A 15,855-nucleotide genomic window follows, 5' to 3' on the forward strand; every position below is an offset into this window, starting at 1 on the left:
ATTTGCCTCAAATACCAAATATCAGTGACATTTTGTCTTAGCCACTCTCATGCTGCTAAGGCATGAATGGTTTACATTATCATCCTCTCCAGTACCCATGATTCCTAGCTGTGTTTCGGTGTTCATGAATATTATGCTGCATTGTTGGAAATGTCACAATCATCATCATTGATACACAAAACAGCTCTATCTCTATTCACCTATATTCCTGCTCAGCACCAACTGTACATATTCACAGACTGAATAGGCCTCGCTCGCTGCAACTCTTAGCAACTGTTGCTGTGTGTAACATTGTTGAACTCCACCTCTCGCTCGCTCTTCAAACGCGAATGACTAATCCATCACGGAGCACACTGAAAGCTCTTCGTAAGGCCCCTGGAGCCGCTTGACGCCCCCCGTGACCCTCTCCTGGATGTTTCCTCATTACTTTATAATGTATTCACGCTTATGCTTCCATGGCGCTCGCCCTGGCCTCGTAATGGGAGGAAGCAGTGAGCTGTTCCAATGCATGCGAGCCTGCCACAATTTGCACTTCATTTTATTAACAACAAAAAAAAAAAACATAGCCAGCCCAGCTTCTGGTGATGCCTTGCCAAAGCTCACTAGGTTCCAGTGCGCACTGCCGAGAAATTTCCTGCAATGTGACGACAGGATAGAGTCTCTCAGCATCAGTGGGGTACCTCCGCTGGCCCCCGGGAGATGCTGTCATTATGCGTGTTTGCAATCATGGGAGCTGAATACCTTGGCTGGAAGTGAGAGAGAGGACTGACAGAGGCAGAGGGAGAGGGGGAAGAATTTTAGAGACAGAGAGAAGAGGGAGAGAGAGAATGTTTCGGCTCCTCGGCGGTGTTTTGAGCTTTCTGAAATGCATGTGCTATCATAGCAATGTTGTGTTTACCACAGCAGGAGGCAAACACAGAGTCACAGAGGAGAGGCGCGGAAACGCCAGACACAGTAAAATGAGCAAAATACATACATTAGGACTCTCTGTATTCACTACACACAAGCCGAGCAGAGGGGGGAAAAACTCATTTCAATATAAATGGAAGAAGCAGGGAGTGTGTGTCTTTATATCGGCTTTTGAACATTTTTTTTTAATGCTCACCACATGGAAATATCCAGCAGAAGCCCTGAGACGAGTTTTGCTGGGAAGTCAGGATGTCATTCTTTCTGTTGCTAAGGAAACTCTCTCACAGAGGGCCTGCTTCCCTCCCCCATGGCCACCGAGCTTTCAGCCGCTCTCTGTTTCAAAGAAGCCTTTCTGTTTCCAGCCCTCTCCAGTTGTGCAATCAGACTGAGGAACATCTCTCCATCAGGCTGGACCGGGAGACCCCAACATCTGGGGGGGCTGTATTGATGTCTCCCCAGTGAGCTATTCAGAGCAGCTACTTTCAGCCAGTCTTCTCCTGCCTGTGATTGTCATGCTTGTGTTTTGATACCAGGGTGTAGTAGCCGCTTGTCTCACACAGACAAGCACTTTAATATATCAGTGCTATACCCCCGACCCCCCACCCCCACCCCTTCTGAGCCAAAGACATAGCCACATCAAGAAGGGGGGAGAAAAAAAAGCTAATGTGAGGACAAGTTGCAAGGAAAGCATTGTAAACACTAAACATTTCAGTCTGTCAGCGCCGAGCCAGAAGTGGAAATCACTGACACAAATAGCTGTTGTGTGGCTGCCTTCGAAACGACCCCTCTCAGCCTCCACGGCCACCTTTCCGACTGCGCTAGTTATCATGTAGGCTAACACATCAGGAGCTTAGTTTTAGATGATGTGTTCTTTGGCTCGCATCCACTGCCATGCATAAGCCCCCTTTCACCTCAACTGAGCCGCTTCTCTCTCCCCGCAATCGCACAGAAACGCTCAGGTCATTCAATTACCACATCTCTGACTCTGCAATCATATTCTCAGCTGCTTTTGCTGGTAAAACATTTTCCCCCCAAAAAGTAAAAAATCAGTCTGTATCAATCAGTCACCAAAGGAATATGGGAGTGACAATAGTCAAGAAGCACCGTGCTGCCAAAAGCTTTGATTTCATTCTTTTCCAATATTAAGTCTCACTCCAGCTGAAAAGCTTTTTGCTCCCATGCTTCCCCTTTAAGTTTTCTGCAGAAAATCCAGTGTATAGGCCGGTGAATGTTTAAAATAAACAGCAGAGACACTGAATATTGCATGGTGAATTTTATTCACTTTCAAACAGTGAGATACAGCCCGAATGTCTCATTTGCACTTGACAGGTTTAATTACATTGCAATTATACAGGATTATTCAGAAGTAACAATATAATTATTGAATTTCACACATTTAGCAATTTGGTTTAGCTACAGAATTTATGTAAATATGCAATGAATGATTCGAAAGCCCAAATTTTTACTCTGAACTATAAAATACAGGGCGGATTCTTATGTCATCTTTGAACTGACAACAGTTAGTGTGTTAGATCTTAACTAAGAAAAGACTTTCATATTGCATACATACAGTAGGAAACATAAAAATCCGAACACCCTCGCAGTGGAAAGGAAAGGAAAATCACTGACATTTATCGTCATTCGTTTTCTGTCAGTTGATCTCTTTCCAATTAAATGTTTTTTTGTTTTTTTTATTATACATGCAGGACTCGAACAGAATGTCAGTTGCGCGCACTTCAGCACTGAAAGTGGCCGAGGCGAGATCTTCTGCTGATTTCTCCTAAGTGCATACATGCAGGCAAAAGAGATGCTGGCTGAGGGCTAAACAGGGAAAAGACAAAAATGACAGGGATTTCACCACCGAATCCTTTTAGCGGGCCACTGACACATGAATGGGGGCAAAGAGAGAGAAAGGAGAGAAGAGGGAGTGAGGGAGGGAGAGAGAGGGAGAGGGAGAGGGAGGGAGGGGGGGAGAAAAAAGAGTAGACAACCAATTTGTGAGTAATGCAACTAAAAACTGACAAGTGTAATTTCATCCATCTGGGCCGATGTGTAAAAAGCGCTGCTCTGAACATTCCCCATGATTCCCCCTGATTGATCTTCCCCCGGTCTGAAACACCTATTATTAGCCACGAGCCTAATAGCACCAGGATGGCTCAGCGCTCTCCCAGGGGCCAATTCTCCGGTCATCTGCCCCTCACTCACCACAGCTGTGGAAACCAACCAGGGAGAGGGTGGAGAGACAGGGGAGGCGAGGAGGAGATGGAGCTGCCAAGAGGGGATGGAGGCGTACCTATCGGATGAAGGGTGTGTGTGTGTGTGTGTGTAGGGGGGGGAGGGTGTGAAAGAAAAAAAAGGGGGCGGTGGGGTAGAGGTGTGGGGGTCAGGGAGAGTGAGAGAGGTTGAAGGGGAAAGGGAGAGAGGGGTAGAGTGGGCATGAAGAGAGAGATGGAGAGGAGAGAAGGGGACAGGATGGAGAAGAGATGGAGACAGTGGCTGGACATGGATTGGGGGGTGGTGGTGGTGGTGTGGGGGTTGGAGAACATAAGAGGAAGGTGGGCGTGATGGAAAAGCCAGGGAGAGGCAACGGAGAGGGGGAGATGGGGGAAACAAAGAGAGACAAAGTTATTCACAGGCATTTATCTTCTTTAAAAAAAAAAAAATCAATCAATCTCACTTTTGCCAATAGTTGAAATGAAAAACATGCCACCGTATATTTATGCCCATTCTAATTATTCAGTCTGACCCATGCTCATCTTTCAACTTCCAGGTGAGGAAGCTGCACTCAAACACTGAAAAGGTTAAGCAGAAAGAACGATTGTCTGTTTTATATTGAATGAAAACACCAGCCCATCAGGTCGTTTTAGCGTTGATTATAAAGTCTCAGTGCTCAACGAAAAAGAGGATATTTTTTCCCCCTATTATGGGTTTTCTTGAATCGAGCACATTTCAAATAATCTGTATTATCCTTAAGCAATAACACTTCATTATTTGTCACTGTTTATATATTATTTATGATTTTAAGCATTTCAATAAATCTTCTATGACCAGAAAACCCATAAGTTTGAGCTTTTGTTGTACATTAGCAACACTTTATCGTATTTATATCTACTTAAAATTCTATTACAGTCTTTTACAAACATACTGCAAATCAGTGGCTCATATGGTAACCTTAGAGCTGACACTCAAATCATAAAATGTGATACATTTTTAAATTAAAAAACCCCAAACAAACAAAATAATCTGCAAATTAAAATGCTCCGTTGGATTGACTCCAAATATACTCAAGGTTGAACATCTTCAGGATAAAAGTGAATATGTTTGCAAGCAGTGATGATAAAAGTCAGTGTTCAAGGTCCCAATGCCAGAGCTGCCATCCTGATGCCCCAAGGTTAGATGTCAACAATAAGAAAGTTTGCACGAAACATGAAGCCGAATGAGAAATGTTGATTGCTGTCTGCCCGTTTTTTGGGTGATTTTTTTTTGTGTGTGCGATGGGTTGAGGTCAGAAGTCATCTGTTAATCGCCCCTTCAGTCTCTTTGATTGAGTGAGCCCTCAGGTGAGGCGTAATGCATTTTCAAGGGCAATGATGACAATAATTGGCTACCTTCACTTCACCAAAATGGACAAAGTCCTAAAAATGTCTCCACTCAAATCTGACAGTTCAGTGCAAATGAAAATAAAGCCCGCGAGGGTTTTCCAGGCGATGAATTAATAGCTGTGATATTATGAGGCTGGCTATAAACATGATCTCCTGGCCAGACTATTAAGTTGATCTGTGATCTGTGGTTTTTGTTAACTCAGAGGACACTGGACACTGCTCGCTAGTATTTCACAGCAGTGTAAATGGCGTTGTTGGGGTGGGCTTTACATCCATATGCCTGCTCCATATTTTAAGGTGTTTTTGTGTTTCTGTGTTGATTACCGCTCATTTTTCAAATCATTCTTTTTGGGTTTTTTGTGTGTGTTAGATATAATTACATTTTAAATAACTGGCGAAGCTTGAGATTAATGCAATGGCTGTATCGATGAGTGTAGCAATAATAACAAACCCAGGAAGGCCAAGATATGTGCAAAGGGTCTGATAATGATTAGAGGGATGTTTGATTAATATATATATGTGTGTGTATTTAAAATATGTTATATTTTATCTAAATAAAAGTAAAATCTTTATAAAGGTTTCAGCTTTAAAACTATATTTCAGGAATAATTTCTGCAAATGAAAAAAAGCTGATTTTTTTTTTTTTTTTTTACTGATTTTTTAAAAAGTTTTTACACTTTTACCCACATTCACCTCATCCGAGGAAGCCTGTGTGTTTCTTGCAGGAACATGTCCATATTTCTTAATATTAATAACAATAAAACTACACTTAATCCACTGAGTTACACAAACTTTCTGTGAGCACAAAACCTAAACAAAACCCAAGGCCTACGAGAGCAGCAGGTTTCAGGTAGGAGTGTCCAAAGGTTCAGCAAAGGTGCGCACCACCTATCACCTGACAGGCTCCTGCAACCATAAGAAGCAGCAGAGAATGAGACGGGCTCTGCCAGCGCACTAGATTTCACCAGGTGTGACTCCTTTTCTCCTCACTTTTCTTCCACTTCAGCTCACACTGTGCTCTTAAATTTCACGCTCTTTTATTTTGCAGTCAGTGTCGGCTATTGTGTGCAGCACCTCCTTCAGCGGGGCATTCATCTCTATACGTGAGCCAGGACTTTCCTGTTTGAGGGCACGCTATTTGGTTATTAGTTTGCACCGTGTGCATTGGGGATATGTGTTGTGGGTGTTTTCTAAGGAGCAGTGTTATCTGCATGTATAGCCCCAACAACTGGATTAAAAAATTTTTTTTGGCTTATTTTCATATTTCTTACAAAGTTTAATTCTGTAAAAGACTAAATATATGTGCATATTTGTAGTCTAATATGACAAAAACATATTTTGAATATTCCTTTTGTTAGATTCCTCTTGTTTTACATGCAGATGAATCTTATGTTAGTGAGATTTTAAATGCTTAATCGTGGCTTCATTTGGTCTGGCTGTGCTCTAAATCTGAGCATTATTGGACACATGTGTGTTGTGATCCACAGTTTAGACCCACAGATTTAAATTTCTTTCTCCATTCTGTGGCTAAAACATCCTTTTCATCCCTCACATCTGTAAATGAGATTAGGTTCCCTAAGTGGCCACACTTTATTAAGAAGCCAACCATTTTAATGATTATTTCCCAAACAACAGTACTGCTGTGTGTTGCAGCCTTTTGAAATTTTTTTATTTTATCATACTAGAGAACTCCTGCAAGGACGGACCCAGTTGTGATGGGATGTTTAGTGTCCATGAACAATTTATGATACCCCTTCCTAAAGGTTTACCATAATCCGTGTGACATTTCTCCGTCCATCAGAGCCCATGCCACATATGGCGCGCACCGGTGGCGCGCTCAGACTCTGTGGAGGTTGTAAAAACCACCTGCCTCCTCGGACACAGACACTAAACCCTCCTCCTGCACCGCTGGCCCCTCAAACACTGACACATAGAGCATAAATTAAATTATATCACCTCAAAGAAAAGGATTTAATTAAGTTTGTAGCACGTTATTTATATTATTTAGATTCATATTATTGTTTAGATCAGGCGCAGTAGAATATCTACTATATAAACTGGAGAAGTGATTAACGTGATAATAATGACGAGGACGATAATAGTAGCAGCAGCATAAATGTTATTATTAATAATAATAAGTTAGGGAGATGCATATATTTTCCATACATGCTGTATATAAATATATAGCTACTAATTTAAGAAACGTGTATAAAATTATATTTCGCTCTTTAGTCTGCATCTTTTTTTTCTGTAAAGTTTGCTCTTCATTTGTGCCTAATGGCTAAACATTTCAGGAGTTTGCTTAATGCTCCTCGTTGTCAAGTTTTCTTTACTAATTTCTGTCTTTCATTCTTTTTTCCCTTTCTCCTCTCTGTCACGACAGATGAAAAGGCGCTCTGATTATTCCAGGAGGTTGGGAAATAAATGATTGTCTTTGAAGTAGGCCCGGGCCTTGGACTACATTAGAAGCCAAGCATGTGATTTGCAACTGTTGAAGTAAAACCTTCACTCTGCTGCAGAAAAAAAAGGAAAAATGAGGAGGGTGGCTTCTCGGCAAAAGAAAATGGTATCTTTGTTTGCTCCCCTTTGTTTATCAGGGGATTCTTTCTCATTTCCCCCCCTTTTTTTCATTTTTACTAATTCATTTCAATGGCTTTCAAACTGGAAAATGGAAATGTTGCTCCTGCCCTCTATTTCGGCGGCAGCGTCCTGGCAACAGAGCAATTTTCTATCATCAGGGATAAACGGCATCGAACAGTACATTCTGATAAAAAAAAAAAGAAAAAGAAAAAAAAGCCCATGATTGCTGGCCTTCCTGTCTGTCATCTACCGACCAAATCCTCTCCTTCAAGACCGACCACTGTGCTGTCAGACCTAATAATGTCGCGTATTAAGTCGAGAGAGGGGGAAAAGGGGGGACTACATGCACCCCCGGTTCTCACTAGTCTTATTTGTCACCAACATTAAATTCAGATCAACTTTTTGTATGTAGCTCCTTTGTTATTTACTCCTTTGTACAGGAACAGTGAGTTAGGCGTGTGCTCGCCGAGTAATAGCGTAACAGCCTAAAATAAAACAAACTGCTATATTGTTAATTCTCCACAACAAATGCCCTAAGCAGCCTTCTGTCTTCCTCATTATTATTATTATTATTATTGTTTTACTTTCATCGCCTTATCAAATTCAGTGGCTTTGAGGCCGTTTTCATTAATCCAGTTACGCTTCACCAGCTCGTTTGCCTTCGTATTTTGCCACCATTTCAGAAGCAAACGAGCAAATATAAACACCATATGACTGGTGCAAGAAACTAAGCAATGCAATCACTCAGGTGGACCTAAACATTCAATATAGGAAGGCGACAAAAGAAACAAGCGGTCTTAATTAGAACATGGGCCCTAAGTGGGTCCAGTGCAGCTTCAGTCGTGCCAAATTAAATCCATTAGTCTACGAGAGGCTGTGAAGACTCAGTGATGCAAGCCTGTGCTTATTTGTGGTCATTTAGCTCTACTACGATGGGTCCATCTGAAGGCCGTTGCCTGCACCTGGGGGCCATCCATGCATGTGCCAATTTTGCTATTTAACCGAGAGATAATGCAATCCTAATTTATGATGCAAAACTTATGGTAAACAGTCGTCTGCCTGGCAGCGCGTGGTTTTCTTTATAGCAAAACCACACTCATTTTTCTCGGTGTAGTTGCACGTTTTTACAAATCACATCAAAGCCTGGCGTAAGCGAGTTTGCATTAGTGCGCTGTGCGCAATTTACGTGCGTAAAAGCGTCGAGCCGCCATTTGGACACGGATGAACTGTACTGATCGGTGATCGTTTTCGGGCGGTGTGTGTGTGTGTGTGTGTGTGTGTGAGAGAGAGAGAGAGAGAGAGAGAGGGCGGTTTGCTCCAGTGAATCCAGTTACAATGAACCACGTTATGCTGACAGCTGTGTGTGGCATGCATCTGCGCTTCTCTTTTGCCACTTCCCGCCCTTCGCACGGCAGAGATGGAGAGCAGTCGACGCCTGGCTGTCTGTGAAGCGCCAGCGGCTTTGCGCTGTGGAGAAGGGAGACATGTTGTTTAAGTGCCTCCCGGTGTCTTTCTGCAGTGACTTGCCTCAGCGTCCCCAACCGCTCCGAGTCCCTGGGAAGCCAAAGAAGTGGCTTTCCATGGGAGCCAGTCAATAGCTGTTAGTGGGACCGACCGCAAACACCCAGCCTCTCATTTACAGTTATGACCTATGTCTTGTTGGAACTCTGTGTTAACGCTCAGATACGATTAACACGTGTGGCCAGATAGACTGAAAAAGACACGCGGTGCTAAAACGGGCAGTGACACGCATTCAGAAAGAGGTGGGGAGATCACATTTACGCGTGTATAGATCACCTTATCCACGAGCGTGCTGATATTACCAATTTAGGTTATGTCCCATCGGCTGTGTTAACCACAACATGCCGTCAAGTTCCACCTGTAAATGCAAGCGTAAAAATCTTCTCAGTTTCCATGTACTGCCATCACAGACAGTGGATGTTAGGGGAAATCCCAGGCCTGATACAGACCCGGCGTTTGGATATTGGAGTGATTTTAAAGAGTCATTCATCAGCGTTTATAAGACAGCAGGAAATAAAGACCACTTCTGTTAAACCAGCACGGCCATTGATTGTGCTGAAGGTCAATCATCTACTTAGGGACAAAGTGATTTCTAGATTTGCAGCTGAACGCTGCTCATTTTGTGATTGACATTTTGTCGAGCTGAAATATAAAATAATTTTTCTCCAGAATAAGGCCATGAACTCGTATAATCCAAGATTAACCGGAGACATGATACAGCAGGTGAAGCATGCCTCAAGGGTGTCATTTTTAAAATATATTTTTTAAAAAGATAATTGTTTTTGCTTCTGTTCTTTTTAGTAATAAAGTACAATTAAAGTTTTTTTTTAAACAGTCCACTGATTACATGTTATATGGGTCGCTGTTTGCAATCAGACACGGCTGTCAGCACGCGTGCAAAAAGCCCAGATCTTAAACATTTCAAAAACACCAAGGTCGAGTATGTCATGTTCTCTCCATTCAAGCAAATCCGTCCTTTCACCACTTCACTTAATCTCAGTGTGCACAGAAACACGCCTGCAGGGACGGCGAGACTTTGACATTACCCGCACAGTCATCCCGCAACTTAATAATTCCGACGGTTGCGCGCGTGTGATGCTGCAAAAAAACAAAACAAAACAACAACAACAAAAAATCCTGGGGAATGAAGATGTCTCATATAATGAAGGCTGGGGTTTTAAGTCCGCGGTGAAGCGGCTAACATCACTGCAAAGCATGTACGTGTTTGTAGTAGCACTCAAAGGCGATTAGAAAAGCTATCGGATCTGGTTTCTCCTCTGCGTGTCCAAGTGGAACACGGGCAGGGGAATTGGCCACTATGCTAGATCACTGAGGGGTGACCAAGGTGGGCTGACTCATTCCAGGTCTGCGAGGCCACACTCTTTGCTTAAAATAGCGAATTACAAGAGGCAATAAAATCATTCGTCAATGTCAGCAAAAGAAGCTCTTACCTGCAGCCCTCCCGACGACAAAAGAGCGACTCTGATTAATCTGAATCAGACTCGCTTAATCTAAAGGACTCTGCAGGAATAAAACAAATCCATGTGGATGCCTTCGGCTGCAACACATCCCTGCCTCTGTGCTCCTCTCCTTGGTCCGCTGCTGTAAAATGATTATCCGGCTGGGTTGTGCACTTTTAAATCCCACAAAGTAAATAACAACCGTAGCTGACGATAATAGCAAGGTACCAAGTTCTTGTTACAGAAAAGGAGAAAATTGAAACTAAACGCTGCATTTAGACAACCATTTTTGATAAGAGGATAATTGAGGCCACACTGGCGTATAATTAGGGGATAATTTATGCTATATCCACTTTTATTCCACCCTCCCAAAATAAATCCAGTCCATAATCATTACAGGCGAATTGTTCTTAATTTTATAGCTGCAATTTGAGTAAAGTGTGGCCGCTAATCAAATAGGTTTTCGTAGTAACTTGATTGCAACCATAATTATTTTGCGTCGCCTTTTTTTTTTTGTTAAATCGCTAAATGCCACATTGCGTGGAAAAAAATGCTGAAAGTGGTGCAAAACATGATTTGAATACCTATTGCATTATTATAAGCGGAAATAGCATTTTATTCTTATTTGCGACTCGAACATGGCAGCCCTTGGAGACAAACTGTATAATTTACATATATTGAGGACCCTATCAGGCCTCATATTGCAACAGGGATAAAAGACACTGTCAGTTTATCCGGGTATCCACCCTTCTATCTGCAAAATAACCTATTGTACCTCAGGCATATTGTTATTTGATGTGTCACATGTACGGTATTTTGAATTGTCTGAGGATCCTTAATCATATGGTCAGTAGCCCCGGGAAAAAATGAACAGTTATAATATATGTTACTTTCAGAGCAGAGGAGGGTGGGGTTTGAAGAGGGGGAGAGCTCATTAGGCAAACATCAAAGCAAATACTACACTGCAAAAAACAAAAAAAGTGTTTTTCTTATCAAGTAGTCTGTCAAGATAAAAATAAAAATGATAAAGTTAAATGAAATTAAGAATAAAAATTCAAGAAGTCTAAGGTAAACTTTCGCTCACTTCCAGATCTGCTTCACCTGTTCCAGGTGTGTCCTTGGCATTAAACGCATCACTCTCCCGCTATAGGCATTAATATGTTAAGTGTCACAAAATGTAAAAACCTTAAAAGAACCACATAATGCAGCTGGGATTATTCTTTACTCTTTTATAAATTTGACTGAAAAATCCTTTTTCAAATAAAATGATTGTTGGTTTGAGGAGATTGATGTTATTGCTATTATTTTTTTAATGTAGGGTAAAATAATTCAGTTTCGGTTTGAAATCGATTCAACTATTCCCGAACACGTGTTTGTGTGATGCTTTCCTATATGCAATTACTTCCTCAGCAAAGGAGGACCTAAAGCCAGAGAAGTAAATAGGGGAAACGTAAAGACTGCTCGCATCAGATTAAATCAAAGTGCACGCTATATGTTGCGCGTCGCGCGTAATTTGGAGTTTGGGTTAAAAAACAAAATCGACTCGGCAGTTTCCAAAAGAGCGGAGTTTTTTTTCTCTCCCTTTTTTTAAAACGTGTGAGGCTTGTCTGTAGGAATTAGGCGTCTTTCCCACCACATATTATTTCCCCCATAGTTGTGGTGGGAGCTGGTAAGGTGGGTTAACTCCAGCTCAAGTCTCCGTGAAGCGCAGAGCACTGATGACGTTGGGTTGGATGACCAATCGGGAGGCGCTGCCCTTTGGAGACAAACCATTTTACTTGTAGTGTCTGCATCAAGTCTGGAAGCAAGGGCTCAATTTTAACAGAATCCACCTTAAAATCTCTCCCTTAACTTATGCCTACCTTCCGCCACTTTGAGTGAGAATATCACGGGACAAGGGGGGGAAATAAAGACGCCTCTGGAAAAATCGGGTGTTAATAGGACAATATCTGCTCGCGGTGGAGAGAGGGGAGAGAGACAACAGCACAGCGAGAGAGAAAAAACCGATTTGGTCTTGAGAGAGAGGGGGGTGAGTGCTCTCAAGGCAGAAAATTCGATGATGACCATGACTACGATGGCTGACGGTCTGGAGGCTCAGGACTCGTCCAAGTCTGCTTTCATGGAGTTTGGACAGCAGTCGCACTCACAGCAGAGCTCCCCATCGATGGGCAGCGGCCACTACCCGCTGCACTGTCTCCACTCCGGCTCACACTCTCACCACCAGCACGACAACACCCCGTACCCCGGGAGCAACACCTACAACAGGTCGTTACCTTACCCTTACGTGAGCCATCCACACCACAGCCCGTACCTGCCGTCCTATCACAACAACATGGGAGGACAGACAAGGTTAGACGGCACAGGTAAGAGACCCGCGTTTTTCGCCAGCCAAATGGAAAATGCACCACAGCGTGCTCGACAGTGCCATTAGAGCATACCTTCTTCTTCTTCTTTTTTCTTTTCTTTTCTTTTTTTTTTAGTGCGGGTGGTCCACAGTGGGGATCGAACATTTCTCCATGCCAGCCTCGTGGTGTCATGCCCAAATCACCGCATGGCCGCTCCAAAATCGGGAATTATCTTTCGAGCGTAGGCGGGCGATCGCGAAAATTGTGCGTAAATGGCACCGGATAATTCAAGATCCAGCCTTCTTTTGCTTCCTCCGCCGTCCCCTCCTAGCACTCCCCTCGGTTCCCCCACAAAATCTGCTTCAAATGCCCGGGGTGTGATCATGTCGACCGTGCAATCCTCACCAACTACTCGTGGAAATTAGGCCCGCACGCCTTGAATGTTGTAATTAGCATTTAATTGACATGTCATTACCAGCAATATCCTAAATATGACAGCGTATGAGGATTGCGGGCTGCCTCGGCGCTTAAAGCCAACGAGGGAGAGAGAGATGTCAGCGTTTATCAGCCAGAATTTTCATTGTTTTTTTCTCACATTGTTTGTCCCCCCTCGATTTACTCTTTACCGCAACTATATATATATTTTTTCAGCGTGCTTCCTGCACACAAATGAACGCGTGCAGCCTGCCTGTGGGCTTGAACAATAATAATAACGTTTGCTTGTTTTTGTTGCAGAGCAGCAGAAGACGACAGTGATCGAAAACGGGGAGATTCGTTTTAACGGCAAAGGCAAGAAGATTCGCAAACCTCGGACAATTTATTCCAGTTTGCAGCTTCAAGCACTGAATCACCGTTTCCAGCAAACACAGTACCTCGCTTTACCGGAGCGCGCCGAGCTGGCCGCCTCTCTAGGACTGACGCAAACACAGGTATGAGGAGAAACGCGCACTGTTTTACATTTTAACACTGCCTCCAGAAACAAAATGTACTGTATCAGTTTGTTAGTTTTAATAAACTTTGTATTATTATTTCTCACCTTTTTAATCTTGTGTGCTTCTATATTTTGTATATTAATTATATTAAATGCTGCGTAAATACCACTGACCTCCATGTGGGCCCTTTATCCACTTTATCCTTAACTAACTGCGCGCGCCCCTCTCGTCCTCTCCCGCAGGTAAAAATTTGGTTTCAGAATAAAAGGTCAAAGTTCAAGAAGCTGCTGAAGCAAGGCAGTAACCCGCACGAGAGCGAGCCCATCCCGGGCTCCATGTCCCTGTCCCCACGCTCGCCGAGCATCCCCCCAATCTGGGACGTGTCGGCCTCATCCAAAGGAGTAAACATGCCGGCCAACAGCTACATGCCCGGCTACTCTCACTGGTATTCCTCCCCACATCAAGACTCAATGCAGAGATAGACTGACGACGAAAGCAAGGTCAGGGAGCCTGTCTTGGAGAGGCCTCCGGATCTCGGCAATGCAGTTTCCAACGTAGCCTACAATTTGTGTCAGCTCAGAAACTGGATGCTGGAGAGGAGCAGGCAACAACAACAACAACGAAAAAAAGCCCCCCTCTCTCTTCCACTCCTTTGCTGAAGGATGAGACACAGCCAAGTCTCGGTGTGTGATGATGATGACACAAACAAGGGAACTAACCATTTTTTAGCGTACATGGCTGTTCAGTGGGCTCGCATTTGTTATGCTTTCATTCTTGTCACCATCTGAACCGTCAATATACCAAATATTATCAGTGACATTTTAGCCACTTTGGACAAAGACTGCTCACACTCTCTATGCGCTGCTGTGGCGCCCAGAAACCTTTTTTTTTTCTTTTCTTTTTTTTTTGCCATGGTGGACTGCTTTTTTTTTTTTTCAAAATTTTCTTCCTTCAATTTTTTTCCTCCCTGATTGTTTCTCCAACATGCAAAACCAAGCAAATTGTCTGTCTGTAAATATAATCTGCGATTTTAGTTGTACATACACTTTTTATGTTTTGTCAGATTGAGTAAACGGTGACTCAAAAACAGACTCCTGCTGTTCCATAATTTCAAGAAAAAAAAAGAAGAAGAAGAAGAAATGGGTGGGGGTGGGGGGAAGAAGAAAAAGATTTTCATTTTAATCTAGGCCTTTTTTGTGCGTCATATTGGGCCAACATCACGTCCAAAAAAAAGGGCCTATTTCCCGTCTCCCTGGTGTGTGCAAGCTCAGAGCAGACAACACGAGCATAAGTTAATGACACGGTGCTCACTGAAAAGCCCATTTCACCAGAGTAAACATTTTAAATAAAACCAATGAATGAAAAACACCACAGTATATAGATTTATCAAACGCACTCAGCACCAGAGGAAATTAACTTACCCTCAACCCGCCGCTGCCTACATTCACCTCGAAAGACATTTGCTCCAGGTCCAGCTTATCTTGTCATTTTCACCCTCAATTATTAGAAGTATTGACAAAATGTTTTCTCCCTTCTCTCCGTCCTAATGCAGGCCGTTAAATGCCAAGCTCCACGGGATCGATGCTGAACAAAGCAGCCAGCTGCAGCGGCGTTCAATATGAAGGAGATATTTGGGACAATTTGTGGGTTTTTATCCAAGTGAGGCTTTTTTTCTCTCCCCCATTCTCATAAATGCAGACATAATTAGGGTAATTTTTGATGTAGCCCGCTGATTACAGCGTTTTTACCGTCAAAGATAATTACCTGTAATTTTCTACCACTTTTAATACTAAAAGGCATCTTTATTTGGATTTGAGGTAGCACAGATGGAACAAAAGGGAAAATTATTCGGTTATTCATATACAAATTGCTGAGAAGAGTGAGCGCTCGGGATATTATCTGAAATTACAACGCTGAAAAGCTTCATGCAGCTGTCAAGTCGCGGATGTCCCACTGGCGCACATTCAGCATACCTGGGCCCCCAGGCTGGGGCCTATCTGCTCCTGGGCCATGATCGGGCTGCAGGGAGCCGAAAGCAGCAGTCGAGTAAACATCAACAGAGCTCATAAATACGCAGTGGCGCATATTCAGCACCAAAAAAAATGACGATTTTTAATGGCGGATAAAAGCTTTGATGAGTTTCAGATAGATAGATAGATAGATAGATAGATAGATAGATAGATAGACAGAGATGCAGCAGATGGGGGTGGGGAGTGAGAGATGTGTCACTTGCTCTGTGATGCTCACACTACTCACATAAAAGCTGCAAGCACTGGACAACATTTCATACAAATTGTACCACATTAAATCTCGAAAAGGCTTCCACAATCCGAGCAGTCTCTCTTTAAAAGAACACACATATATATATATATATGTGTGTGTATATATATATATATATGTATATATGTATATATATATATATAGATAGATAGATAGATAGATAGATAGATAGATAGATAGATAGATAGATAGATAGATAGATAGATAGATAGATATACATACACAA

At 42.8% G+C, this 15,855-nt stretch overlaps 1 protein-coding gene and 1 long non-coding RNA gene across 3 annotated transcripts; one reads left to right on the forward strand and one right to left on the reverse strand.

The window, feature by feature from the left end:
• Nucleotides 1-2,167: 2,167 nt before the first annotated feature.
• On the reverse strand, nucleotides 2,168-15,650 carry LOC109196671 (uncharacterized). Of its 2 annotated transcripts, none has more exons than XR_002058078.2 (2): nucleotides 14,771-15,650; nucleotides 2,168-3,202 (listed from the first exon to the last, which is right to left on the reverse strand). It is a non-coding gene; the product is annotated as an uncharacterized LOC109196671 (long non-coding RNA). The 2 variants fall into 2 exon arrangements; XR_002058080.2 differs by lacking the exon at nucleotides 14,771-15,650 and adding an exon at nucleotides 10,064-11,305.
• On the forward strand, nucleotides 11,496-14,434 carry dlx6a (distal-less homeobox 6a). The gene is made up of 3 exons (XM_003457244.5): nucleotides 11,496-12,435; nucleotides 13,153-13,346; nucleotides 13,592-14,434. The coding sequence occupies exons 1-3, from the start codon at nucleotides 12,129-12,131 to the stop codon at nucleotides 13,829-13,831; spliced, it is 741 nt and encodes a 246-aa protein (XP_003457292.1). The 5' UTR covers nucleotides 11,496-12,128; the 3' UTR covers nucleotides 13,832-14,434.
• Nucleotides 15,651-15,855: the final 205 nt, after the last annotated feature.

This window comes from Oreochromis niloticus, linkage group LG22 (assembly GCF_001858045.2).
Source record: "Oreochromis niloticus isolate F11D_XX linkage group LG22, O_niloticus_UMD_NMBU, whole genome shotgun sequence".
NCBI classification, from domain to species: Eukaryota; Metazoa; Chordata; class Actinopteri; order Cichliformes; family Cichlidae; genus Oreochromis; species Oreochromis niloticus.